The 27,629-nt window shown below is 37.6% G+C and overlaps 1 protein-coding gene across 1 annotated transcript in view; it reads right to left on the minus strand.

The window, feature by feature from the left end:
• LOC150090222 (uncharacterized) overlaps positions 1–27,629 on the minus strand; it is a 536,661-nt gene that overhangs the window by 277,469 nt on the left and 231,563 nt on the right. The window contains exon 2 of the mRNA XM_090390210.1: positions 7,674–7,823. Within this exon, the coding sequence (XP_090246336.1) occupies positions 7,674–7,823 (150 nt within the window). The remainder of the gene's footprint in view (positions 1–7,673; positions 7,824–27,629) is intronic.

Here is a 27,629-nt window from a genome sequence, read left to right on the forward strand (position 1 = left end):
AAGGTCTCAAACTAAGAAGTGCTTGTAGGACACAGAAACAGTTCTCAGGGTGCTAATGGATCACATTAATGTGTATGACATATACCGGTAGCATGATTGAGAGAATTCTACGTATAAAATATTTTCACATATGTCTTCTTGTGTAAACATATGCAATCCCATTACTATCAATATTTATGATGGTTCTTATTAGTTATGAAAACTAGTATGTCCCTTTAAGTATTATTTTCACATAGGTTCTCACACAAATGTCAAAGGGTAACCGGTTTAACATGCCTGTTTCAGAGGAATGAAATGTGACATTGTTATACAGTAGACTCTCGATTTTCTGGGATAGATGGTAAAAAACAAATCCCAGATAACTGATTTCCCGGTTAATACAAAAATATAGAAGTCCCCGACATACATAAGAGATAAGTTCCAGGACTTCTTACTTCGTCAAGTTTTACGTAACTCGGGAATGACTAGTAACATATTGCTACTATATTATTATTGACAAATCTGAATTCAGCACAATACTTGTTAATGTTTGACCATTTTCATACATTCTTATTAGTTTAATTTTTTGATCCAAATCGATCGCTTTCCTTTTGTTGGTAGATGTACCAGTACCACTGTCACTTATTCTCTTAGTCGGCACCATGATAACGGTCAAAATGAAATTTTCTGTAAAGAACTTCACAGGGTTAAGGCAAAACTCACTATTATCACCCCACATGAGCTCACATTTTACTAAAGCACATTTCTGGAGGTCAACAAAAAACAATAAAAACAATTTGCACTTTCCGTTTTATTGGGCGTTTTTGTTAGTGCAATCTACTATAAACGGGTAGTAAACTGATCTTATTGCATTTGTAATAATACCAATAGCTGGAATTCTGTGGGCTTTTACATTGTTATGGTGAAGTGTGTGTGTGTCCCCTTCACCGAAATCTTCAGTCATATAAAAAAAAAAAAAAAAAACCCATAAATAACTGTAAGAATCTTCTCTTTTTTTGCTCGTTACTCCAATCTCACTTGTGCAATTTGTGCCTGCCGTGATCGTCGTTATTGATTGCTTATTATTATTATTTTTTTGTTGTTTTAAATTTTACAATCCTAAAAAAAAAAACTGAGTGAAAACAAATTTACGTAAATCCGTAGTTGCGTAAATCGGGGACTTACTGTATCGAAAAATGTTCAGCAACCTACGTACAAAATATGGCGATAGATAAAAAACTTACCACGCACTACTCATGTGTCCAATATGATGCTTCCTTTATTTTTTGCGATGTCGATTTTTAAATCGAATAGTTCCCTTTATTTTTTACAATGTCGCGTATGGTTTGGTCAACCAACATTATAATGGTTCATTAGAGATTTAACGGATAACTGTTTTCAAACTTTTGAATAATTTCAAGTCTTTGTTTAACTGAAAGCGCAACTCTTTTGCGTTTACCCATCATTTTCGCGATTTCTAAACAAAAAAAATTTTGACATCCCTGACATAAATAATGAAACAAAATTTGTCTTTTTGCGGTGCAATGGAACACAACAATTGACGCGACGCACTAAAAAAAACTAAACATTTAGTCTCTCCTTTTTTTTTTTTTTTTTTTTTTGAGTGGTGGGTGTGAAGACAGCAGGGGTTGCAAGATAATAGGCACATTAATCTCCCAATGACTACTTATAACACCACTTCTTGTCGCTTATTTACGACTTGCAAAATATCTGTTTATACCTATTCTAGTTATTACTTGAATTTTATGATTTCTGGTTGACTTTTTTTATTTGGAGAATTATCTTGAATTCTCCTGGTTAATCCAATCCCGGTAAATCAAGAGTCTGCTGTATATGTAAATACCACTTATATTAAGCATAGCAATTTCAGGACTGCATTCAAAGCTATGAGGCGATGTTGCGATTTCACTACAAGTTGGAATTTAATGTGAAACATCTAGAATTTGCCCTAGGCCTAATCAGGGATTTTATGTCCTGAAAAAATGGAAATAAAACCAAGCTTCAGGAAATTAAGCATTACTCATAATGTTGAGAAATAGCTACTTCAAGTAGACTACAGAAGAACACTTAGTCTTAACTGTGTCTACAGTATTGTCAGGAATGTTGTCAATAAAATGGAAACTAAAGCTGACATAATAGGACAAACATGGTGCCACCCAGATATTGAAGATGAAAAGTTCCACTATGGTGCGTATAATGTATTTAGGAAGAAGGAAGACAGTAAGGTGAGGTGTGGTCATGCTTCTTGTCAAAAGCAGCCAGAGTTCAAAAAAGGGACTTCTGCTGAGTCAGAAGTTACACTTACCAGCATCGAATCTGTGTGGTGTGAGTTTCTTGGAAGCAAAGATATAATGAGAGTGGGAGTAATGTACAGACCAGAGGCAAAGAGTATGAGGAAGATCTCTATATGCAGATAGAATAGGCAAGCAAGTGTGAATATTTTATTTGGGTGACTTCAATCTTCCCCTAATTGAATGGAATGGGACACACCATGGGGAACCAATTTTTTAAATAAACTAGATGGTTATTATTTGTACCAGAATGTCAGAGAAAATACTAGGAGTAAAAATATCCTAACTTTCATCATTACTCATGAAATAAATGACATCACAAAGCTTACAGTACAGGAACCACTGTGATCACACAGTTATGTGGAATATGAAGAAAGATGTAATAGTAATAGAGGCATGTGATGCAAGAAAGCAAGCATATGCACTTATGTAGCATCAGCCAAAAAAAAAAAAAAAAAATTCACACAAACAATCCCTCTAAAAGTTAGTCCAGTTCCTCCTTGAATTTATTTAAACTATCAATTTCCACAATGACAGATGGAAGTTTGTTCCAGCAATTAACCACCCGCTAGCTAAAGGCAAATTTCTGCGCATCTATTCTACAACTGTCTTTCATCAATTTTAATTTTTGCCCCCTTAGGTTTGTGATCTGAGCAAGCGGAATTATCCAATCAGAATTCAGCATGCTCAACCCACTCAAGGCCTTATACACTCAATCACATCACCTTGCAGGTGCCTAGTATCCAGCTGTTGCAATTTGAAGAACTTAAGCCTCTCTTGGTAAGAGGACCCCCTTTGTACCACTCACCAATCTTGTTGCCCTTCTCTGTACAAGGTCAAGCAAATCTACATCCTTCCTAAAATTAAGCCGCCAAACCTGTACGTAGTACTCAAGGCACGGCCTGACCATTGTCTTATACAAAGGGATAATCACATCCTTTTCCTTGCTAGCAAAATTCCTGTATATCATTGGCAAAACCCCATGATCTGCTCTTGCAGCCTGTCTGTATTGCTCAGAAAACTTCATATTTGACAGCACAATTACCCCCAGGTCTTTTTATTTTCTACTACCCTAAGCGTAGTACCAGACAGTTGGTACATTCCTCTGGGGTTACTTCTACCGACAGGCAGTACTTTGAATTTGTCAATGTTAAACTTTAGTTGACACTTCTCAGCCCATCTGCCCAAATTTTCTAGATCCTGTTTCAGTAGCACACTGCCATTACTGTCATTAACAACCCTGCCAACCTTTGTATCATCTGCAAATGTCGACACTAAGCCTGATATACGTTCATCAATATCACTGATAAATATACAAAACAACAGTAGGCCCAACACCGAACCCTGTGGGACTCCACTAATAACATTAGTCCACGAAGAGCAGTGTCCATTGATTACCACTCTCTGTCTTCTCCCACTCAACCACCCTTTTAACCACTGTAGCAACTTACCCTTAATGCCATTCTGCTCCAATTTGTACAGTAGTCTTCGATGCACAACAGTGTCAAAAGTTTTCCTGAAATCCAAGTATATGATATCAAAATTATTTTTTGCAACCAGTTCCTTTGTAACCACATCATAGTATCCAATCAAATTTGTCAGACAAGACTTTCCCTTAACAAACCAATGCTGTGTCTGAATTATTGCTACAATCTTGTCTAGATGACCCTGCAATACATCTTTAACCAGTGACTCCATTATTTTACCCAGAACAGAAGTTACACTAACTTTCCGTAATTACTTGTGACACCTTTCGATCCCCCTTTGTGAATTGGGGATGCATTTGCACATCTACAGACTGTGGGGATGTGCAAATATGTCCAAGAATGTCCCTGAGTCCAAGAATTATGGCTAATTATGGCTAAGGGTTTACTTAGTTCCTTTGCCACCTCCTTTAATATAACTGGACAGATCCCATGTTGCAGTAGTTAATGGTAAAGGCACAGGTTTAACTTCAGAAAAGAGAACTATGACAGTTTAAGACTCTACATGACATCTATTAACTGAGCATACTACAGAGGGGAGGGCGAATATTAGAATTATGGAACACCTTTAAAGCAATAATCACAGAACGAAGAATGCATATACATGAATACTATTAAGTAAATAGAGCATGAGGAGGATGGCAAGATGGATGAATAAGAGCTGACCAGTCTTACAGAACAGAAAAAGATAGCATGGGAAAGTTAGAGAGTGAGGAAAAGTACTGAAGCCTACAACAGATAGTTGATCTGTAATAGTACCACATGTAAGGTTAGAAAGACCAGGGCTGAGTATGGGAAAGCACTGGCTAAGAAAACACAAAGAATGGGGTCAAGGAGTTTTTCATGGATGTGAATACAAAAAAGAAAATGAACAGATCAGATGCTTATGGGTGGGTATGGAAAAGTCTTAAATAATCAGGATGAATTCAATAGGTATTTTGCATTGATCTTTATTGATGAAAGAGGAGAGGCTGTGCTAGTGGGGCTAAGCCATATGAAATCAGTGATTTCAAAATTACAGATGACTGTTTATTAGAAAAACTTTTGAGCCTAAAGGAAAGTAAAGCTCCTGGAATTGATGGAATATATTCAGTAATTTTGAGGGAGGCAGCCAGAGAGCATGTTGAGCCATTGAGATTAATTTTGAGGGAAACATTAGACTCAGGAGAGATTCCTTTGTCTCTCCTGGTGCTATGCTTTTAATCCCCTGGAGATAGTCTCCATCCCTCTCCTCCCTGTTTCCATCTCTAAAAGGCCTCTTCTCTGTGGCCTGCTCTTATTTAACTACATTCTGGCCCACCTGATGCTATTTCCTTACTCACTCCTTCCAAACTGAGTTGTTTTTTTTTTTTCTCCGTCAGGAAGCTCAGGCAACCCTCGCAGAGGCCAGCTAGAGTATAATAGGCAGCCTGGCTCAGCTCCCAGCGGTGGTGGAGGGCAACGTAGAGTCCAACTAGGGACCCTGCAGCCAAGTAGCCAGAGACACAACAACAACAGAACATAACACTACTCTGACACAAAGAAGACATTATACTTTTCTGGCTTTTACAGAGGTTCTGTACTTCTCCACAAAGTACCATGGTGCAGATGTGAGAAACCACCAGTGGCACCTTCCACAAAACACTATGCCACTATGTATCGCCAATACATAAAGATAGGTCTAAGAGTGAAGGCAGTAACTGCAGACCAGTTAATTTGACTTCTAGGGAAAATCTTATAGGCAATGATTCAGAGTTCAATCCAGGGACATTTAAAGAGAAATGGCATTTTGAACGACACCAACATGGTTTTTAACAGGAAATCATGCTTAACTTACCTGGTAAGCTATTTTTAAACAGTTACTCATGAACTAGATGTAAAGATGTAAAGAACAATTTTTACAGAATTTATTTGGATTTTTGCAAGGCAATTTGCAATTTGACTCAGTCCCTCATGAGTGGTTACTATATAATCTGGAACATGTTGGGATTACTGGAAAAATGCCAATATGGTTTGCAGGGTGACTGCAGGGCAGAAGGCAAAGGGTTGTGATTAATGGATATTGTTCAGATTACTGTAATGTCAAAAGTGGGGTCCCCTAAGGATCAGTTCTTGGACCACAGTTATTTCTGATTTTCATAAATAATGTTGATGAAGGGATAAAGACGATGTAAAGATTCGGAGAGTCATTAATGATCAGAGCCAAGGCTTCAAGAATGGTCAGAAAAGTGGTAGCTATGTTTTAATGTAGCAAAACAGCTGGAATAGTAACTCCAAAATAGCTTATGCATTTTCGCATTAGTAGAGGCAAATGCAAGAAAGCAAGTTTATACAGCATCAGTCAAAAAAAAAAAAATCTCATTTCACTCATCCACTCACTCCAAAAGTTTGTCCAATTCTTCCTTTAAATTATTTAAGCTATCAAATTCCGCAACAACAGATGGAAGTTTGTTCCAGCAATCACATACCTTCTGGCTAAAGGCTAATTTCTGCACATCTATTGTTCCTCAATTTGAATTTGTTCCCCCTCAGGTTCGTAATCTTGAGTAAGAAGAAGAATTCCGTCAGCATTGATCCTGCTTAAACCATTCAAGGCCTTATACACCTTAATCAGATCGCCTCACAGGTACCTAGTCTCCAGATGCAGCAATTTGCAGAACTTAAGCCTTCCTTGGTAACAGAACCCTTTCATTTCCCCCTCACCAATCTTGTTGCCCTTTCTGTACACGTCCTAGCAACTCTACATTCTTCCTAAAATGAGGCCTCCAGACCTGTACGCAGTACTCAAGGCATGGCTGACCATTGTCTTTATATAAAGTGATAATCACCTCCTTTTCCCTACTAGCAAAAAGTTCTGCATATCATTGACAGGACCCCATGACCTGCTCTGGCAGCCTGTCTACACTGATCAGAAAACTTCATATCTGACTGCACAATTATCCCCAGGTCTTTTTAATTCTCTACCATCTTGGGATACATACCAGCCTTGTGGTAGTAGTGCCACACAGTTAGTATGTATCTCAGTGGTTACTGCTACCCATATGCAATACTTTACATTTGTCAATGTTAAACTTCAGTTGCCACTTCTATGCCCATCTGCCCAACTTTTCTAGATACTGTTGCAGTAGCATACTATCATTACTGCCATTAACAACCCTGCCAACCTTTGTATCATCTGCAAACTTTGGCATTAAGCCTGATATACCTTCATCGATATTATTGATAAATATACAAAACAACAATGGGCCCAACAGCAAACCCTGGGGCACTCCACTAATAACATTAGTCCACAAAGAGCACTGTCCATTGATTATCACTATCTGTCTTCTCCCACTCAACCATCCTTTTATCCATTGTAGCAACTTGCCCTTAATGCTATACTGCTACAATTTGTACAGTAGTCTTCCATGTGCAACAATATCAAAGGCTTTCCTGAAATCCAAGTAGATGATATCAAAATAATTTTTTGCATCCAGTTCCTTTGTGATCACATTATAATATCCAATCAAATTGGTCAAACAAGACTTCCCCTTAAGAAACCCATGCTGTGTCTGATTTATTACTGCAGTCTTGTCTAGATACCGTATTAGATATTACAAGGGGGGGTTCACTTTCAGCCCTCATTACAATCAATATTTCATTTTAAAAAGTTTGATATAACTAAACCACCATTGGTGGTTTAGTTATATCAAATGATTGTACAATGGTGATTATATCAAATATCAAATTTGATCAAATGTGATTGTGATTGATCAAATGTGTTATATCACATGTGATTATACAATGGTGATTTAATCATATTTATTCAATAAGGATAACTGCAGTCCAGTCTCCACAAGTTTATTAACACCTAAAATGCATCAAGTATTTTTTCTTTCAAATGCATAACTTTAATAATACAAAGATTAAACAGCAATACCTTATTTAAAAAGTTCTTTTTCTTCACCTTTTGGTCATCATTTTTGCTCTTATTACAATTAGTCTTTTGTGCATCTTCCTTTGGTGGAGAATTGTTGATAACTTCTTCAGAAATTTCCACATCCTTCTTTTCCACTTTATTCACTGTCTTCTGAAAATATTCATAAAAAAGTTCAAATTAGCTTTTAAAATTTTCCTTTACACATGCATGCATGCAATAAATTCTGGAAATATAAAAGAAATTCTTCTCAATGTGCATGTTAATTATTTCAGGAAAAAGCAAAAAGAGAGAGCTATTTGCTTTTTCCTGAAATTTAAAAATTTAAATTTAAAATCAGCTGACTGAGTGTCATCATTTGAACTAATTATTATAACACAGCTTAAGTTTTTACATTGAAGGTCTGTAGAAGTATATTCATCATAGGGAATATGCAATCAGTGTAACACTTCTCTTCCCCCCCCCTGAATTTATTAGTTAAATTTTAAGCAATGAACCAACAATACTCATGGACTGTGTTTTCTTTTCACAATGGTGTTTGATGAAATAAGTTGCAAGTGGCTACAAATCAGCATGGACACATTCATTAAGCAATAATTTTTTATAAAAAGGTACTGCATTTTTTTTTAACTGATAACTACAAACTTGTAATTTATGGTTATTTTTTGTATCATCTACTAAAGCTATACTCTATTAGTCAGCTGACCCAGAAAATGAGTTTAGGATAAAATGGAGAATAACAGATTTAATTCCTATAAGAATAATCTCAGTGATGTTACATTATTAGCATTAGTAGAGGCATATGATGCAAGAAAGCAAGCTTATACAGCACCAGTGTAAAAAAAAAAAAAAAAAAAAACTTCCCATTTCACCCATCCATTCGCTAATTTAGAATGGTAATTTCCCAATCATTTTTCACTCGAGTCTAGACCCCACAAGATGACAACATGACTACCATGCCCCTATATAGTATTATAAGTGATATACGTATTCTATAATTTTGTCAATTGTATTCCTCGTGAAGAAATGTTTCATATCTGAAAAATGTATATATTTTATGGTTGGTTTATTCATTGACTATATGAAAATCAAAAGTTGATTTTCATATAGTCGGATTTTCGGATACAAAAACTGGTGCCTCATAACAGACTACCTCAGCCCTGTTGTGCAAGGGTGGGAGGGACTGAGGAAACCTGTAAGAGATCTTCCTATCCCACCAGGTAGTATTTAGTATCCTTCAAACTCGAGATTAGCATTAGCATTAGCATTAGTAGAGGCATATGATGCAAGAAAGCAAGCTTATTCAGCATCAGCCAAAAAAAAAAAAAAAAAAAACCCTCTCCCATTTCACCCCTCCGTTCGTTCGAAATACCTGTCCAGTTGAGCTTTAAATTTGTTTAGGCTATCAACTTCAACAACAAGTGATGGAAGTCGGTTCCACCAACCAACCAACCACCCGCTGGCCAAAGGCAAATTTCCGCACATCTATCCGACATCCGTCCTTCCTCAATTTGAATTTATGCCCTCTGAGGTGATTATTCTGAGAAAGATGAAGAATCCCATTGGCATTGAGCATGCTCAAACCATTCATTCAAAGCCTTATACACCTCTATCAGATCACCTCGCCGGTGCCTAGTCTCCAGACTGTAATTTGCAAAACTTAAGCCTTTCTTCGTAAGAGCAACCCTTTGTTCCATTTACTAATCTTGTTGCCCTTCTCTGTACCCGTTCCAGCAGCTCTACATCCTTCTTGAAATGAGGCCTCCAGACCTGTATACAGTACTCAAGATGAGGCCTAACCATTGCCTTATACAAGGGAATAATCACCTCCTTATCCCTGCTAGAAAAATTCCTGTATATCATTGACAAGACACCATGAGCTACTCTTGCAGCTCGTCTACACTGCTCAGAGAACTTCATATCTGCCTGCACAATTACCCCCAGGTCCTTTTCATTCTCCACCACTGTCAGTGTAGTACCGCAGAGTTGATACATTGCTCTGGGGTTACTGTTACCCATATGTAGTACTTTACATTTGTCAATGTTAAACTTCATTTGCCACCTCTCAGCCCATCTGTTCAACCTTTCCAGATCCTGTTGCAGCAGCATAGCGTCAGTAGTGTCCTTAACGACCCTGCCAACCATCTTTATCATCTGCAAACTTAGACATTAAACTTGATATCCCATCATCAATATCATTCATAAACACCGAAAACAACAATGGACCCAACACTGAACCTTGAGGAACTCCACTAATAACATTAGTCCACGTTGAGCAGTGTCCATTGATTACCACTCTCTGTCTTCTGCCACTCAACCATCCCCTTATCCATAGCAGCAATTTGCCTCCAATGCCACACTGCTCCAATTTGTGCAGCAGTCTTCCATGTGCAACAGTATCAAAAGCCTTTCTAAGATCCAAATATATAATATCAAAGTTATTCCCTGCATCCAGTTCTTTTGTGACTACATCATAGTATCCAATCAAATTGGTCAGGCAAGACCTGCCCTTAACAAAACCATGCTGCGTCTGAGCTATAACTGAATTCTTGTCTAGATGATCCTGCAGTGCTTCTTTAACCAGTGCCTCCATTAATTTACCTGGAACAGAAGTTAAACTAACAGGTCTATAATTACTTGTGTCAGCCTTTGATCCTCCTTTGTGAATTGGGGTTACATTTGCACATCTCCAGTCTATGGGTACCTCCCCTGAGTCCAAAGAAGCTCTCATAATTATGGCTAGGGGTTTGCATACTTCCTTTGCTGCCTCCTTTAATATAACTGGATAGATCCCATCCACCCCAGGTGCCTTTTTTATGTTTATCCTCAACAATCTCTCCTCCACTTTCCTCTCAGTTATTACAAAATCATCCAGCTCACTGCCAATGTTTACTTTACCTACATCATTCTCCTTCCTGAATAACTCCTCGTGCGTGAATGTAGATGCAAAATACTTGTTTAGATTGTTAGCCACCTGAGCAGGATCCTCAACTGTTGAACCATCAATATCCAGTGGACCAATCTGATTCATCCCTTTCCTTCTCGAGTTCAAGTATGTAAAGAACTCCTTTCTGTTTTTCTTTGCATCCTTTGCCAAGGATTTTTCGTAGTCTGCCTTTGCCTGCCTAATCTCCTTTGTGACTTGGTTACAGACCAACTTATATCTATCATAGGCTTCCATGTCACCCATTAATTTGTATGTATCCCATGCATTTTTCTTCTCTGCCACATGTCTCATTAGTCCATCTGACAACAATTTAACCCTAAACCTTGAACAATATTTCTTAGTTGGTATGTAAAGCCTGGTAGCCACCAAGATTAGTTCCTTGAATGCTTCCCATTTTGAGTTTGCTGTTGGTAACATCATCAGTTGGTCCCACTGTATAGAATTTAAATACTGTCTCAGACCATCATAGTCGCCTTTACGAAAACAAAAACCCTTCCCTTTACCTCTGATGGTAGTTACCTCCTTGAGTAAATCCCACTTCAACACACTGTGATCACTGCCACCTAGTGGTTCATTTATCTGCAGATTCTTAATGCATGAAGAATCACTACTGATAATCAGATCAAGAGTATTGCTCCCTCTTGTTGCCTCACGAACATGCTGATGTAGAAAACAATCATCCAATAAATCCACAAAAGCCTTGCTAGTGTGCGAGTGACCAACCCAGAAATTCCAGTCAATATCTGGGAAATTAAAATCCCCCATTATAAGACTCTCTGATTTACTGGCCCACTCTATTTCCCTGTACAATATATTATTATACTCATCAGAGTCATTAGGCCTATAGCACACTCCTACTCTCAATTTTGATTTCCCTATGCTTATGTCACACCAAACTGACTCGACACTGCCCTGTCCATCGATGTCAACTGGCTTCACTTCCTTTGACTTTATGTGTTTCTTAATTAATAGCATAACCCCTCCTCCCCTCCTGTCCTGTCTATCCTTTCTATATACATTGTATTCCCCAAATTCCAGTTCAGCATTACTTATATCTGTGTGACACCACGTCTCTGATATCCCAACAATATCTGCCTTTGATGTTTTGAGCAATACCTCAAATTCATCAAATTTATTTACCAAACTCCTAGCATTGGTGTACACGCAGGTATACATGCACCTGTTTCTATTCTTAGCTACCCTAACACAACCCATGTGTTTACTTGTAACGCAATGACTACCAGCAGTCTCTGAAATATCCTGCATCTTGTTTTTCAGACTTCTGCTCATTTGAATAGAAGCAGTGCAAGAATCACTTCCACCTCTGCCAGTGGCTACTGTTAATCTATTAGTCCTTGTATCCCCCCCAACTAGCAGTTTTCCGACCCACCTAACACTGCCTCGACAGCATCAGCAAAAATTCTTGCACCCTTTCTATTTAAGTGTATCCCATCCCTGTAGAAGCAATCTCTCCTGTTAACAAGTACAGTCCAGGCTGAAAAAAATTCTACCCCTTGAGCCTTGCACAATCCCTCCAGGGCCGAATTGATCGACAAGGCTCTCATCATATACTCCCTCCTATCGTGTCTGGGCAGAATTGCAGACACTTTCAAGTTCAACCCTAATTCACGGCTTTTTTTCAACAGTGACCTGTACTTGCTAAGTAATTCCGCCGGTCTCCTACTATTAATATCATTAGTGCCAACGTGTACAACTATATCACCTTTTGTGCCCTTAAAAGATGATATCCGCTCTACAACGTCATCAACCTTTGCCCCTGGCAGACATACCCTGGTCCTATTCCACCTATCCTTTTTACAAAGCATGTTCCCCGTTTCCCTGACAATAGAGTCACCAACAACTACTAGTTCCTGTGGGACCAGCGCATTCTGCCTAGGGGGCTGTCCCTGTGTTGCCTGATGACCAAGTGCAAGCTCTGGCGTTGATGTGGGCAGCTGAGAGCTTGATGGGCCCCTCAATTTATTTCCTTCGAGGGCATCCACCCTGTCCTTCAAGGTCTCATAAAGGCCCATAACAACGCTGAGTTGTCGCTGAGATGCCAACAGGAATCAAAGTTAGGCCTTTCTTTTACTTCCCTTTCATACCAGGACGATGTAGGAATAAAAATAGGCATAAACTGGCAATACTGCATTAACTGCACAAGATTTTATAATTCTGAAAAATATAAAGTAAGTTTATATTTTTCATTTCACTTTATACTTCCCCAAATATAAAATGATAAAGTCATATTCAGGAAAATTATCAGAATCTTACTGTTCTCTAAGTCAGGAAAAATAAGATCTAATAAGGGAAAAATTAAAATGCTAATAAGTTGGCTTTGTCTTTAGATAAAGATCCAATAGAACTACTAGCTAGTTAACATAGGTGGAAGTATAGATGGACAGGATCAGGTGCTTTGGCAAGAGACTGAAAGGCTTCACTACCATTTGAAAAATAATAAAGTTTCCCATTTGTTTTGAGTTATGATTTGTTAAACAACTGGTTTACAACTGTTACAATCTTTAGTGCATGTACAAAAAATGAAGCTGGAAAATTGGATGCAAGAAAATGAAGCTTGACATTTGGATTCAGATTTGATACATTTTTTTGAAAACCTTGGTTTAAATGCGGAATGGAAGTTTAGCTTGAAATGGGTATTAAAGGATTACAATACCTACAAGAATAATATCGCTGATGGCAAAACCTGAGAAGGCAAAGTATTAGGGTAGGCAGATTTAAAACAGGAGTCCAAACATAGAAAAGAGGAAGAGAAATTGCACTGATCATCCCATTTAGTGTCATCGTTAACATCAAACAACCTGAGGCTGAGAATGGCCAAGAGACATTGGAGATGAGATCAAGCTGTGATGTGAGGTACCCAGAAGACAACTAATATTAACTTTGTACTGTAGAGGATTTTTGATGTCATTTATCACCTTCTACTCCAGAAAAAAGAAGTAGAAGAGATAAATGAGGAAAAGTTTGTTCTGTGAGTATGGAATCTGACTGGTTGTAGAAAGTGTTCGAACTGGTTTGGAAGGTGGGGGGGGGGGGGGTTACAGATGCTAATTCAGAAGAACAGTGCCCCATAGAAGTAACTACAGAAAAAATCATGAAACTGAATGTCTATGAGACAGAGTGGAGACTTTGTAAGCAATGGGCCATTAACTGACCTGATTTCCCTCTTTACAATGGAGTAAAGAAGCTTGAGAGAGAGAGAGAGAGAGAGAGAGAGAGAGAGAGAGAGAGAGAGAGAGAGATTTTGCAGATATCACTCCATATGTGGGAACAACTTTCCATGATAGGCAGATTTGAGAGTTGTACAAAGTGAGCACATGCTAATGTAGTCACTTGTAAGATGAAGAAGATAATATATAGAATATCTATTCTAATATAGGTTGAAAGTGCTTTATAACTCTTTTGACAAGATTATTTTTCTTCGATTTAGATTCTATTCCATCTAGTATTTTTAATTCATTATGATACCTCCAGATCTCAATCCCTGTTGGGTAGGTTGCAACCACCATATACTGTTTCCTAACCACTTAAATCCTGATATAAACAAATCAAGTAAAATGCTCATTGGTCAGTTGCTAAACAATACAGTGGTACTTCAGCAGCTGACCAATGAGAGTACAGATAACCGTTGTATAACCCAGTATACGAGGGTTACCTGTATATGTGTTATACAGGTATCATGGAACAACATTCCATGATAGGCAGATTTGAGACTCAGTCTTGTCTTATATCTTGCAAAAAGGATTCTTCTGCTCCTATGCTTATCTTTAGTGACACTCCGATTTTAGGCAAAATGATATAACTCTTTTGGGGATTACCCTGTCTTCTAATCTCTCTTGGCACAAGCACATTACAAATATTTCTTCCTCTGCATCTAAAAAACTTGGTTTTCTCTTTCACTCTTGGTGTTACTTTTCTTCCAAACAGCTGTTCACTCTGTACAAATCGCAAATCCGCACTACCATGGAATATTGTTCCCACATCTGGGAACAATATTCCATGGTAGTGCACCCAAAACCTCTCTCAGGCTTCTAGATTCCATTCAGAAGAGGGCAGTTAGGTTAATTAATGAATCCTCTCTAACAGTCTTTCCACTCGCTGTCTCATAGACATACTGTTTCTGCTGCATGCCTTTTCTACAGATACTTCCATGGGCACTGTTCTTCTGAATTGGCTTCTATAATTCCCGCTCTCTCTCTCTCTCTCTCTCTCTCTCTCTCTCTCTCTCTCTCTCTCTCTCTCTCTTTCAAAACAGTCTGAACATGTGCTGCCACCAGCCAGCATCCATTTACTGTCCAACTTCAAACTCATAGAACCAACTTTTCATCTTCCTTGTTTATTCATTCAACTGCCATTTTCTGGAACACCCTTCCTTCATACGTATTTCCTGAAAATTACAGTCTACAGAAGTTCAAGTCTAATGTCAACAAATATCTTCTTTCATCTTCTCAACCTCCAACCAAAGCACAGTTACGTTCCAAAAGCTAACAAAAAATACACAATTTTTTTTATAACTATTGGAAACTTAATTTTTATTAAAAATAGCAATAATTGAACAAACACCTTACAAACTGTGATACATATATGTCAGATAATGTACATTCATTTAATTTTCTTCCTATTCATCGCTGCTAAGCAGAACCAAACGAGAACATTTTCTCTGTTGCAGAATATCTTCGCCTTCTGAACTTTTTTTGCAGCATCTAGATTTTGTGTATCTTCTGCTCTCTCTAAAAAATCAATAATCTGGTTTGTTTGGTTTTGCTTGATAGATCTTTGTAAATTTCATGATATGGAGCTAAACATTTTTGAAGCTCCCTTTTGAACTTTGTGCTCCTTTCAGTCAAAGGATCTGCATCCAAAAAATTAGGTTCTAATTGCTGGGCTAAGTTTATGAATTCCCATAAGCTTTTTAGTGTAAAATTTGGAACTTCAGAATTTTCATCTACGCTATCATCCTCTGAATTGATTTGGTTTGGTTTACCTTCTAATGCCATTTCTACCAAATCCACTTTGCCAGCCTCTTTTTCTACCAGTAATTCTTGAATGTCTTCAGCAGTCATATCATCAAAACCTTCCTCTCCTATCAACTTAGCAAGTTGTACTATCACACTGATTCCATTTTCTGCTGGTTTGAGCATTTTTCCTGAATGAAGTGACTCAGGCCATACATGTTTCCAACACTCAGTTAATGTTGATGGTTTACTTTGAGTGATAAAGTTATGATTCCAATACAGTCCACAACTGAAAAATGTTTCCATGCCTCTATCACTTCAATAGATTTGGAATCCAATTTTTTCCAAAACCCATTATTACGCTTTTCTGATGTAATGAGTTTTAAAGGTAAATTAAAGAAGTTGTATTGGGTGGTAGGAATATTACTTCAACATTTGGATGGCCTGGTGCATTATCCAACAGTAATAAAACTTTGAAATCTAGATTTTTTTTCCCACAAATTCAATAGCACAGAACCTAACATGGGGATTTCCCAACAAAAATAAAAATATGAGAATTTCTTTCTTTTTTTTTTTGCATAACAACTAGCAAGCCAAAAGCAGGGATTATTCACAAAAGAGAATGGAAACGTTGAAAAATTATATCCAACATAATAGCAGGGTTTCCCCCTGCACAAAAGCTCAAAAATACCTTGTTATGAGAGGTTTGCCGCAATTCCCTAACCATGTTAGAGCAAAACCATGTACTTTATGTAAGTACTGTGTTGTGTGAGGATTTCTGCAATTTATCAATCGTGCCGGAGCGAAACTGTGTTGTAGAAGTACCGTGTTATAGGGGGTTGCCTATATTAATCAATGCTGTATATTTGTTTATGTCAGTATTAAAGTAAACAAGGTATAGCTAAAATCTGCGCTTTCGAACAGTGGTTCTCGACTTTTTATCACTCAAGGCACATTTTGATTAAAACATGCTATATATGCAGCAGACCTAAAAAGTGACCGACAATGAACTCAGTGGAGTTTTTCCCCAATACCATGGCCCACTTGAAGGAAGTTGTGGCACACCAGTTGAGAACCAGTGCTTTAGTAAACTCATTAAGACAGGCAACAGAATGTACATGCAATTCTTTGGCATATCGTTACTATTCCTACACAATCGTGGATAGTTTTTTTTGAGAAAAGCTTCTTCTGCTCGGTTCATTCTGTTGATAATTTCTCCCCTGCTTTTTCCATCTGTTGCTCTCTTGCTCCCAGGTACTTACAGGGCTCTACTTCCCTATTTGCACGAATCCCAAAAGCTAAACTACTGTTCATATGTTTCCTAACCAACAGCAAACTTCAAATGCATTCAACTATACTGTTTTGACATTTCTTCAAACGTGAAAACTTGTTCTGTCTGTCTCTGAAATGAAAGTGTGCGCGCGTTGTTTTTTTTTTTTTTTGCCAAATTTTTAACCAAAAAGTTTACATTACTGCTGACAACGAAAACAACGCAAACGTAACGTAATACAGTAGTTCAGTTTTATTAAACCTAGTTAACTGAAGAGTCTAAGCGCCACGCACTACCTCGTACGATGCGCAGCACACGAGAAATGTAGGAAGTCAATACCAGTCGCTTCTCAGTATTTATAAGCCTGGCCTCTCTGCGTCAAGTGTAGTGTAGACCACTTGACGCAGTGCATCCGGCTGGTTGAGTTTTTGCCTTCGCCCGACTAAGCCTGCACGCGGTTAATTTATGGCCTAGCGCACCGTATTGAGCCGTCGTAATAGGATTCTCGGCTTGTTTACCGTCTGGGAAGAGGAACGATAGAGTGTTTTGCCGATTAGGTTTTATTGTCTGTGTCAAACCTCGCAACGAATCTCTATGAAAGGGAGAATGGCTTTTATAAAAATGACTAATACGTAGAATCTATATGAAACAATAAGCTTTCGTGACAACCTTCGCAGAAATATTAAACCTTACGGAATTAGTGCCGCCTAGAAATCACAATCATACATATTATTTATTCATTCAATTTGAGATCATCGTATCACTTTAGGGCAACTCAGATTATTATTTTAAACGGCGCCCGAACTTGTCGCTCATATGGTTATGTGTAGCTGTAAGAGGCGGATTGTCCATAAGACTTACCGGGGAAACCCCGGTGGGGCGGAGACCGATGGACGTCGGTGTGATTTTGGCCATAAACACTAGTATCAGGCAGCTACAAGTTTTCCCCGGTAAGAATTTTTGACCCAGTCCGCTTCTTGTCCGTATAAATAGGTATTCACGGGCCGATTTGCATGTTGTTGTGGGGGATATGCAATGTCTTACGATGGAAACTACATCCCGCCGCCGCCCGAGATCGGCTCACTACAACTCCGATTGAAATTGGTTAAGAAGCAGATTAGCTGAAAAATGTCAGTAAGTTAGTAGCAAAGGGGTGCAATTTAGAATGAATAAGCTGAAATAAGCTTAGAATGAATAAACTGATTGAAAGAGGAATTATGGTAAAAGGGAATAAACGTCAGTTTTGGTGAAGGAAAGAGAGAATGAATGAGTGTTATGGTGAATGGGAATGAGTGGAAGAGCAAATGTAATTGGCCGAAAGAATACAAAGTTAATATACTAACAAATTAATACACTAACATTTACTAACAACACAAACACTATCACTGCATTCTCCCATGGGCTGTAAAAAACTTGCGGCTAGGCCTGCACCACAACTGAAGAATAACAGTAAGTTGAGGTGCCCAGAGAGAGAGAGAGAGAGAGCAGTGCAGAAAGCAAAAGTCAAATAAATGAAATGAAAGCCAGAAGTATGAATGAGAATGTAAGTGTGGGAGAAAAAGAACACAAACCATAAATGTTACAGTTAAGTACACACTAACTTTTATAATCTTATCTTTATAATCTTTTATATTCTTGCTTATTTAGCTTATCTATTGTGGATTAGTATTTAAATTTACATTACACACACACACACCATTGCATCCCCCCTGGTGTGTGAGAAAAAGATGAATGAGTGAGTGAAAAAAATATATATACAGTGTATATATATATATATATAATACCTAACAGGAAAAAAATATAAAATATAAGAAAAAAGTATAAAAATAGAATGCAAATAGAGTGAGAATGCAGATTATGTATGAAGTAAATGCGTGCCTCTCCCACCCCCCTGGCAATGTGGAGGAGATTACTCTCCTCACTGCCAGCTAACATATCCTACCCCTATGGCAGGATGAGTAGTTTGACCATCCTACCGGATTCAACTACTTACGTGGACCTGACAACGATGACCAACTGCGACATGCTGCAGCTCCGCTGCCGACAAGCCATTTGGCGATCTGAACTGGGTACTCAAACCCGGTTCCCTTTAAAACCCCATCCCCAGACGGGGGGAGACGGGCCTCCCTGCTTTCCGCATACTTCGCCTGGTATTCGCTCGGACTGTAGAGGCGAAAAGAAAAGATGTATGAATGAAATAATCAATTTATGGCAGACAAGATGGGATACCATACCTGCTGGAAGAGTGACCAACTTGTTTATCACGAACGTGACTTTTCTGAATGATAAAAAGGTTCGCAATTGGTTTACACCTAGTTTACAGTCGTCATTTTTGTTAACAGGGCACGGGTCAATGAAGGAGAAATTATATGTATTAGGACTAAGTAACACGGACCTTTGTTTTTGCGGGGCCAGGGAGGGCTGGCAGCACATACTATATGATTGTCGAATATATGACAATGCCAGGACAGCGATACGTGAAATTCTTGAGAGTATAGCTCCAGGAGAAGAAGCCATATTTTTAAGAGACTGTAGTAAGTTTCAGATGCTCCAGGTATTTGCTAAAGAAGTGTTTGAACTAAGGAAAAGTAAAATTCCAGTGATACGAGGTTGATCAAATCTATCTGGCTGGAGGCACCGAAGTGTTTTTATGCTGCCGTTCTTATTTGTTGCACAACTGGAAGATCTACTCTTTTCTTTATCTCTCTCTCTCTCTCTCTCTCTCTCCTTGGTTTTTTTTTACCCTTTCGATTTTTGGTATATATATATGTATGTATGTTTGCGTATATATGCTAAAAAACCAATATATATACTGTATATATATATATATATATATATATATATTTTTTTTTTTTTTTTTTTTGTTATCTTAGTTAATTATTTTTATTTTTTTCTTTTTCTTCCATTCGGGTTCCCCCCCCCCCTCTGGAGTGGGCCCCAGAGAAGGAATTTTTTTTTTTTTTTTTTTTTTGTTGTTGTTGTCTCATACTCTAAGACCATAGGTGTCCCATCTACTGGAACTGGCCCACCTTCCCGTGGTGTGGACGAGTACCCAGAATCATCTGTCCAGGTGATTGATGCTTCTGGGTAGCCAAGTGGCCAGAACATAACAGAACACACACAGAATACACACAAACCTACTTCCCACACATATCTGGCCCATTTGTAGTGATACTGTTCTTCAGAGATACGAGGCGGAGTTGAACTGACGTTCTAGGAGCCGCCATTTACATAAACACATGTCCACTTCGCCTGGTGAGACTCGTCCCCACTGACCTCTTTGGGGATGCCTACTCTATCGTCCCCAGCCTTCAGTCTCCCCCCCCCTCCCACTTTAACTAAACCGACCGAATACGCCTCTAACAATGCCGCCAAATTCTAATCAATGTCTAAATCCAACCGCTTTCTTGTAAACCTATTTTATACCTTTCCAAATTCTAGTGTTCACCCCCCCCCATATATATATATATATATATATATATATATATATAATTGAATTTCCACGTGCTGCGTATATTTCATGTCAGAAACAGAGGCTGTACTTCTTGCCGTTTTTATCTTTGATTTAGGCGGCTGGCCCCAGAAATCATAGGCCACACAGTATTAAGTACTTCTAATTACTGATTATTATCATCTTTCTCTTCTTTGTTCTCCGTAATTACAATTTCAGTTACATTAGCACTTTGACACTGTCTACCTATCTTTATACTCTCCACTTTATATATATATATGTGTGAAAAATTGGGATAAATGTAAAATTTATGTCAGATCAGATTAATGCCATCAGTAGTAGATTGAACATTACATCAGTCTGTAATCTAATTACTATAGTAAGAGTATAATAGATCCTATATAGGTACTCAAAGTGTATTAAAACATAGGCATAAAAGTATACAGCCAGCCGTAAGGCCAAAAGAACCTATAAAGACGAAGATAGCCTGTGTTGTATTAGTATTAGTAACGGCCGTATGGTGCAAGAAAGCCTATGGCTTATGCTGCACCAGCCAAAAAAAAAAAAAAAAATCCGAACAAAACAATGATAAAAACAAAAATTAAATAAATAAATAAATAATAATAATTAATAAATAAATAAAAATAATAAAATGAAATTAAAAATTAAATAAAAAGGAAATTAATCCTATCAACCGATGCGCTTCCCTTACCCGAAAGTACTATCCAGATGACCTTTGAATTTCCCCAAACTGTCGGCCTCTACCACCCATGAAGGCAACTTATTCCAGTAATTTATAACTCGCTGGCTAAAATAAAACTTCCTGCAGTCCAATCTAAACATTTCCCCGCGTAACTTGAATTTATGTCCCCTAGTTCTAGCATCATTTATAATCTTGAAAATTTTGTCCTCATTCATTTTACTGATGCCTCTCAGAGCCTTAAACACCTCAATCAAATCTCCCCTAAGGTGTCGAGTTTCCAAACTCTGCAACCCACATATTCGAAGTCTTTCTTCATACGGACGCCCTTTTGCCGATCTCACCAGGCGAGTTACCCTTCTTTGCACCCTTTCAAGAAGCTCGATGTCTTTCTTTAGGTGCGGTCTCCATACTTGAACACAGTATTCCAAGTGTGGTCTAACATAGGCCTTATATAATGGGATTATCACGTCCCTATCTCTACTTGCAAAAGTTCGATAGATCATCGATAGGACACCATGGGCCTTCCTTGCAACCTGTTTACAATGCTCAGAGAATTTCATGTCTGACCGTATGGTAACACCCAAGTCCCTTTCCTCCAGTACTGGGTTTAGTTGAACTCCACCAAGTGAATAAGTTATTTTGGGATTACTGTTTCCCAGGTGTAATACCTTACACTTTGTTGGATTAAAGCACAGCTGCCATTTTTCTGACCATTCTTGAAGTCTATCTAGGTCTCTCTGAAGAAGCTCAGCTTGACAGTGATCATTAACTACTCTACCAATTTTAACATCATCTGCAAATTTAGACATCACGCCCTCTATCCCTTCATCAATGTCGTTTATGAAAATTAAAAACAACAGTGGTCCTAATACTGATCCTTGGAGAACCCCACTTCTTACATCAACCCAATCTGAGGAATAGCCATTTATCACAACCCTCTGCCTCCTGCCCTGAAGCCATCCTTCTATCCATCTAAGGATTTTTCCAGTGATTCCAACCTGTTCCAGCTTATAAAGCAACCGCTCATGTGGGACTGAATCAAAAGCTTTGCTGAAATCTAAATAAACAATGTCGAAATTATTCCCTAAATCCAGCTCGTGAGTGACCCTTTCGAAATAGCGAACCAGATTTGTTAAACATGATTTTCCCTTTACAAAACCATGCTGAGTATCCTTGAGAATTTCAATTCGATCCAAATGATCCTGAATTCCACCCTTGATCAATGCCTCCATGATTTTCCCTACTACTGAAGTCAGACTGACAGGTCGATAATTTCCCACTTCACTTTTAGAGCCACCCTTATGTATGGGAGATACATTTGCACTTTTCCAATCCAAGGGAATCTCCCCAGAGTCTAGTGATGCTCGCATAACCAGCCTCAGTGGTTCAATGCACTCGCTTGCCGCCTCTCTCAAGATTATAGGGTATATTCCATCAACTCCAGGAGTCTTACTAGTCTGTAGGCTTGAAAGTTTTTTCATTAAATAATCTTGCGAAATTTCAATATCATTAATTACATATTTTTTAACTTCGCTCCCACAATTTCCCATTGCCACAAAAGGCTTTTCATTTGTAAATATCGATGCAAAATAACTGTTGAGTTCATCTGCAACGGCAGCTGGTGTATTTATTACTATCCCCTTTCCCTTACGTAAAGGTCCGATCTGGTTTGTCCTGCTCTTCTTGGCATTTATATATGTGAAGAATTCTTTATCCCCCCTCTTTGCTCTGTTTGCTAGTGATTTCTCATAAACTGCCTTTGCCTGTCGAACCTTTTCTGTGGCTCTATTACACATCACCTTGTAGCTGTTATAGGCTTCAGTACTTTTTATTGCTCTGTAACGTTTCCATGCCACCTTTTTCTGCTCAAGTAATGTGGCAACTTCACTATTCATCCAACTTGGAACCCTTCTCGTGGAGTATTTTTTTAATGGTATATACGCATTGTTCTACATTGCAATACCCTAGAAATAAACATATAATTAGCAATAATATAATATAATATAAATATATAATAAAAATGATTATGTAGCTAATTATTGATATATGGATACAGTGAATGGAACTTTTTCAAGGGCTAACCCCATTCAATATATTCCACCAATAATTAGCAAGGCTATCTGTTTCTGATTGCTATCTACCAGTTTAACTAGGTCCAATTAATAAACAGAAGGGCGATTTATGCTTAACTTTAAATTTAACAGCAAACAGACAAGATAAGCTAGCCAGACAGATAGCTTTGAATCGAATGCATGTATACAGAATATAATACAGAAAATAGAGGGCCAGCAATAATTTTCATTTCAGTTGTGGCGATATTTTATTTAATTTATACTTGTGAGAAAGAAAGCTAGTGCTGACATGAGGAGAAAGGAAGTAAGAACAAGTATAGTAATAGTACCTCAATTTCCCTCGAATTTCCTATTTATTTATTTTTAAATTGGTTATTCTTAATTAACTGTTCTGTAAAGAGTGTCTGCTATTTGGTAGTAATTGGTTAATTTAACAGTTCTGTAAATATTGTCTGCAATTTATTACTATATCAGTTAGGATGAATTATATTAATTATAAAATTATTACAAATTTCAATTTTTATTTAAATATTCAACATTCTGGTATTTGGAATTACGCTCCCAGTATATCCCAAGTACCATTATATAAAGCTATTTTCTTTACTTTTCACTTTTTGCTATCTAACCCTAAATTTTTATACCTCAAGATCTATTAGAGCAAATTGAGGGAAACTATTTATTGGTTATTGTTGAAATAACCAATTTCAACAATAAATCAATAGAAAATTCGAGGTACTATTACTATACTTATTCTTTAAGTATAATAATAGTTTAATTAGCTACATCATCGTTATTGTATTTTATATTATATATTTATATTATATTATTGCTAATTATATGTTTATTTCTAGGGTATGGCAATGTAGACCAACACAGGTTATCTTAGTCTTTATAGGTTCTTTTGGCATTAAGGCCGGTTGTATACTTTTATGTCTATGTTTTAATACACTTTGAGTACCTATTATACTCTTACTATAGTAATTATATATATATATATTATTTATTTATTTATTTATTTGTTATTTTTATTTATTTGTATATAATTATTTTTGAATATTGTTTGCTTCCTCAGTCCCAGTTCATTTTTGTACTAGGTTTTTCAAATTCTGTCACTTTTTCCCCACTTCACTTCAAACCACTCACCATACACTTTTTAAATCTCTGGCCTCCACAGAGTTTTGTGTCACACGTACAAAGAATACAACGCGGAGATGGGGGACCCCCCTGGTGCCGTCAGACAACTAACACACTTTACGACTCCGATTGAAGAGAACTTTAGAAATTCCTCCAGTCGTCGACGGAATCGAACCCAGACCTCTCTTAATGAATGAGATGTATCGTGCCGATTAAGTTGGTATGGAGAATTCACCTCTGGACAGCCAGATGCTAGGTATTTCGACCACAGTAATCTTTAATAAATCTGGATTTACATATTCAGATAATTCAGTTAATGCAAAACTGAGATATTCTGCAGCAGAGCCGTAGCAAGCCTCTCGATACTTGCTTTGGAGAGGCTCCCACCTTTCTTTTAATCTTGCTCTTACCTACTGAAGTAACTTATCTCATTTAAAGGTCAAACATCAATCACAATACAGTACTAAAGAAACTTGAGATTATGTTTAACTTGTTCAAGGAATGAAAATAAATTGAATTCATAATTTAAAACTTTTTTTTTTTTTTTTTTTTCTCAATACGCCAATATAACTCTAAGGTGAACAGGGGAGTTTACAACTTCGTCTCAATTGTTTTTGGCGGACAGTATACTAACTCCACAGTTACGGGCCACTCCAATGTCGTGGAAGCCTACGGCTCGATCTCGAAATGTCCGATTTGGTATCGCACTAACATGTTTTGTTTGTTTATTTTTATAGGCTTCATAAATCAAATGCAGCACATTACAGATGACAATGTCTTCAATCCTGATCTTGAAATAAAGAATAGAAACAACTGATGGCAGATGAAATGGATAAGATATTGAACAATTATTACTGACATCTAAAGACTCTAGTAAAGATCTTGATCTCTATGTATCGGAAGAATATAAGTCAAATGAACCACTGCCTGAGGAAAAACGACGATTATACACAACATGAACGATACTATCTCCATATTTTGGAAGATCATGACATTTTTAGAGGCCAAAAAAGCAGTAAAAATTATCGACTGCGTCAATCAACGATTAATGCAATCGGTTCATCTCAACTAACGCTATATGTTGTTTGCTGATTTTTGGCGCGCTGTGATCAAACTCGACTATTTTGTTCATAGTACACCAGTGTTCATATGGTAGTTCACTTGGTTTATCACGTATTATGTAACACCACGGGAACTCATTCTTTCTGCCTTTTCATTCTTTATTATTTATTTATTTATTTATTTTTATTATTATTTTATTTTTTATTTTATTATTATTATTTTATTTTTTATTTATTTTTTTATTTTTTCTTCTCCTCTGGAGTGGGCCCCCAGAGGAATCTGGCTCACCTTTTGGCAACATCAGGTGGGTCATGGTCTCGAACTGAGACAGTACGAGTACTGTGGGACTGGCCCACCTTCCCGTGGTGTGGACGAGTACCCAGAATAATCTCTCCAGGTGATTGATGCTTCTGGGTAGCCAAGCTGCCAGACACAACACAGAATACGGTACACATAAACCTACGTCACACACACACATATCTGGCCCATTTGTAGTGATACTGTTCTTCACAGAGATACGAGGCGGAGTTGAACTGACGTTCTAGGAGCCGCCCTATAAAAAACACATGTCCACACACAACACACGTACAAGTGTGTATTCATAGACTGATCTACATGTATATGTTGTGTGATTTGAGAAACTCCACACCCCTTCCACCTGAGATCGACTTAACTACAGGGTACCCTGAAAGTCTTGTTATACCTATATAAATGCTACTCCAGTGTTGTAATTATATTCTATTTAACTAACACCACTTAATAATTCACACGTTGTTTTTGCTTATTTATTCCTTTGTTCATGTGGCCGCTACTTGGTTTCATGAGAAACAAATATCTCCTAAATGCTTACGAGAAACATTTCGAAAAACATTCTGATCGTGAACCTCCTCCCAGGATGACGGAGAAGGTATCTCAGAGGCCAGCAAAGTGGCCTCTGAGAACCTCAGATCTCTCGAGTTGTGACAATGCATTATGAGGATTCATGGCGCCTCCGTGGCCAGGTGGGCAGGAGCAGCAGTGCGTAGCACATGCTTCTTTATTAGACCGGGGTTCGAGACCGTGATCATCAAATACGGAGGATGCGGAAAGGTCAGGGAATGACCACCGCATATCCCCGGAGCAATACGGCCTTAGTTGCTAATGCTCCTAAAATAAAAAAAATAACCAAATGAGGATTCATAAAGAAAAAAATTTCTCAAAAAAAGTTAATTTCAATGTCGAACTAAAAAAGCCATGAAGGATGCTTTTAAACCTGTAACATCTAAAGTTCTGAGGTGCATAGAACACCTATGTTCTCTGCACGTGGCGTAAAATCATTCTATTTTCTCTGCAGAGAACATAGAACACCTATGTTCTCTGCACGTGGCGTAAAATCATTCTTTGCAGAAAGAATGATAGTTGTACAGATCCACTGGATACATGTAAACTTGTTTACAAGTACTGTAAACTAGTACTAAGGTGTCCAATTATGTATACAATAAAACAGTTCACAGTGTTTTCTACTATAACTCATTATCATAAGTATAGAACACTGGAGTAACATTTACATAGGCGTAACAAGACTTTTCAGACCTCGTACATCCTCGATTGAATAGGATGTACAGGGTGTTCTGGAGGGATGCAAATCTCATTTGAGATTCACATCTAAACATTTAAAACGAGCGAAAAGTGGTAAACCCGCAAACAATTAAAGAGGCAATCACTAAACGAAGCAGCCAAAGCAGAGGAAAGAGATAAAATAATCTGTTATGATACACTCAAATACGATAGAGGTTATGGTACGTTGCTGTTTGTTTATTAAGTATCATCTCTTTCTTATCGCATGTAGAAAACAAGCCATATGAAATGTAATCCATTATACATTATCAAAACCGTTCTATAATATACGTTTGTTCACGATATTGGCCTCGAGTTCTACATCTACAAAGAATAATCACACATTACATGAAATGTCTCAACCAGGTATCGTTTATGATACAAGAATTTAATACGTTAATTTTTTTTTAAATATGAAATTAAGTAATTAATTTGTATGCGCTAATGACTAACTGATTTGTAAATCAGGATATTTTAAGCACAGCGATAACAGTCGAACCAGCAGTTTAATGGATAAAAGGTTTTCGTGAGTGTTTTTATTACTTCGACATAGTCTTTTTTTTTTTTTTTTTTCTGAACTTCTGCATTCCTTGATTCTTCTGGGAGGAGAAAAAAATGAACGAAGTTATATACAGTATAAGGATAATTATAGAGAAAGAAAAAGAGAGAGGATGGGGGGGGGGGGGGGAGAAAAAAAAACGATAACAGCCGGGAAGGCAAATTGCTGATTATGAAACTAACCACCGAACTG

The sequence above is a fragment of the Mastigoproctus giganteus genome, chromosome 2 (genome assembly GCF_048544385.1).
Source record: "Mastigoproctus giganteus isolate SK-2022 chromosome 2, ASM4854438v1, whole genome shotgun sequence".
In the NCBI taxonomy this organism is placed as follows: domain Eukaryota; kingdom Metazoa; phylum Arthropoda; class Arachnida; order Uropygi; family Thelyphonidae; genus Mastigoproctus; species Mastigoproctus giganteus.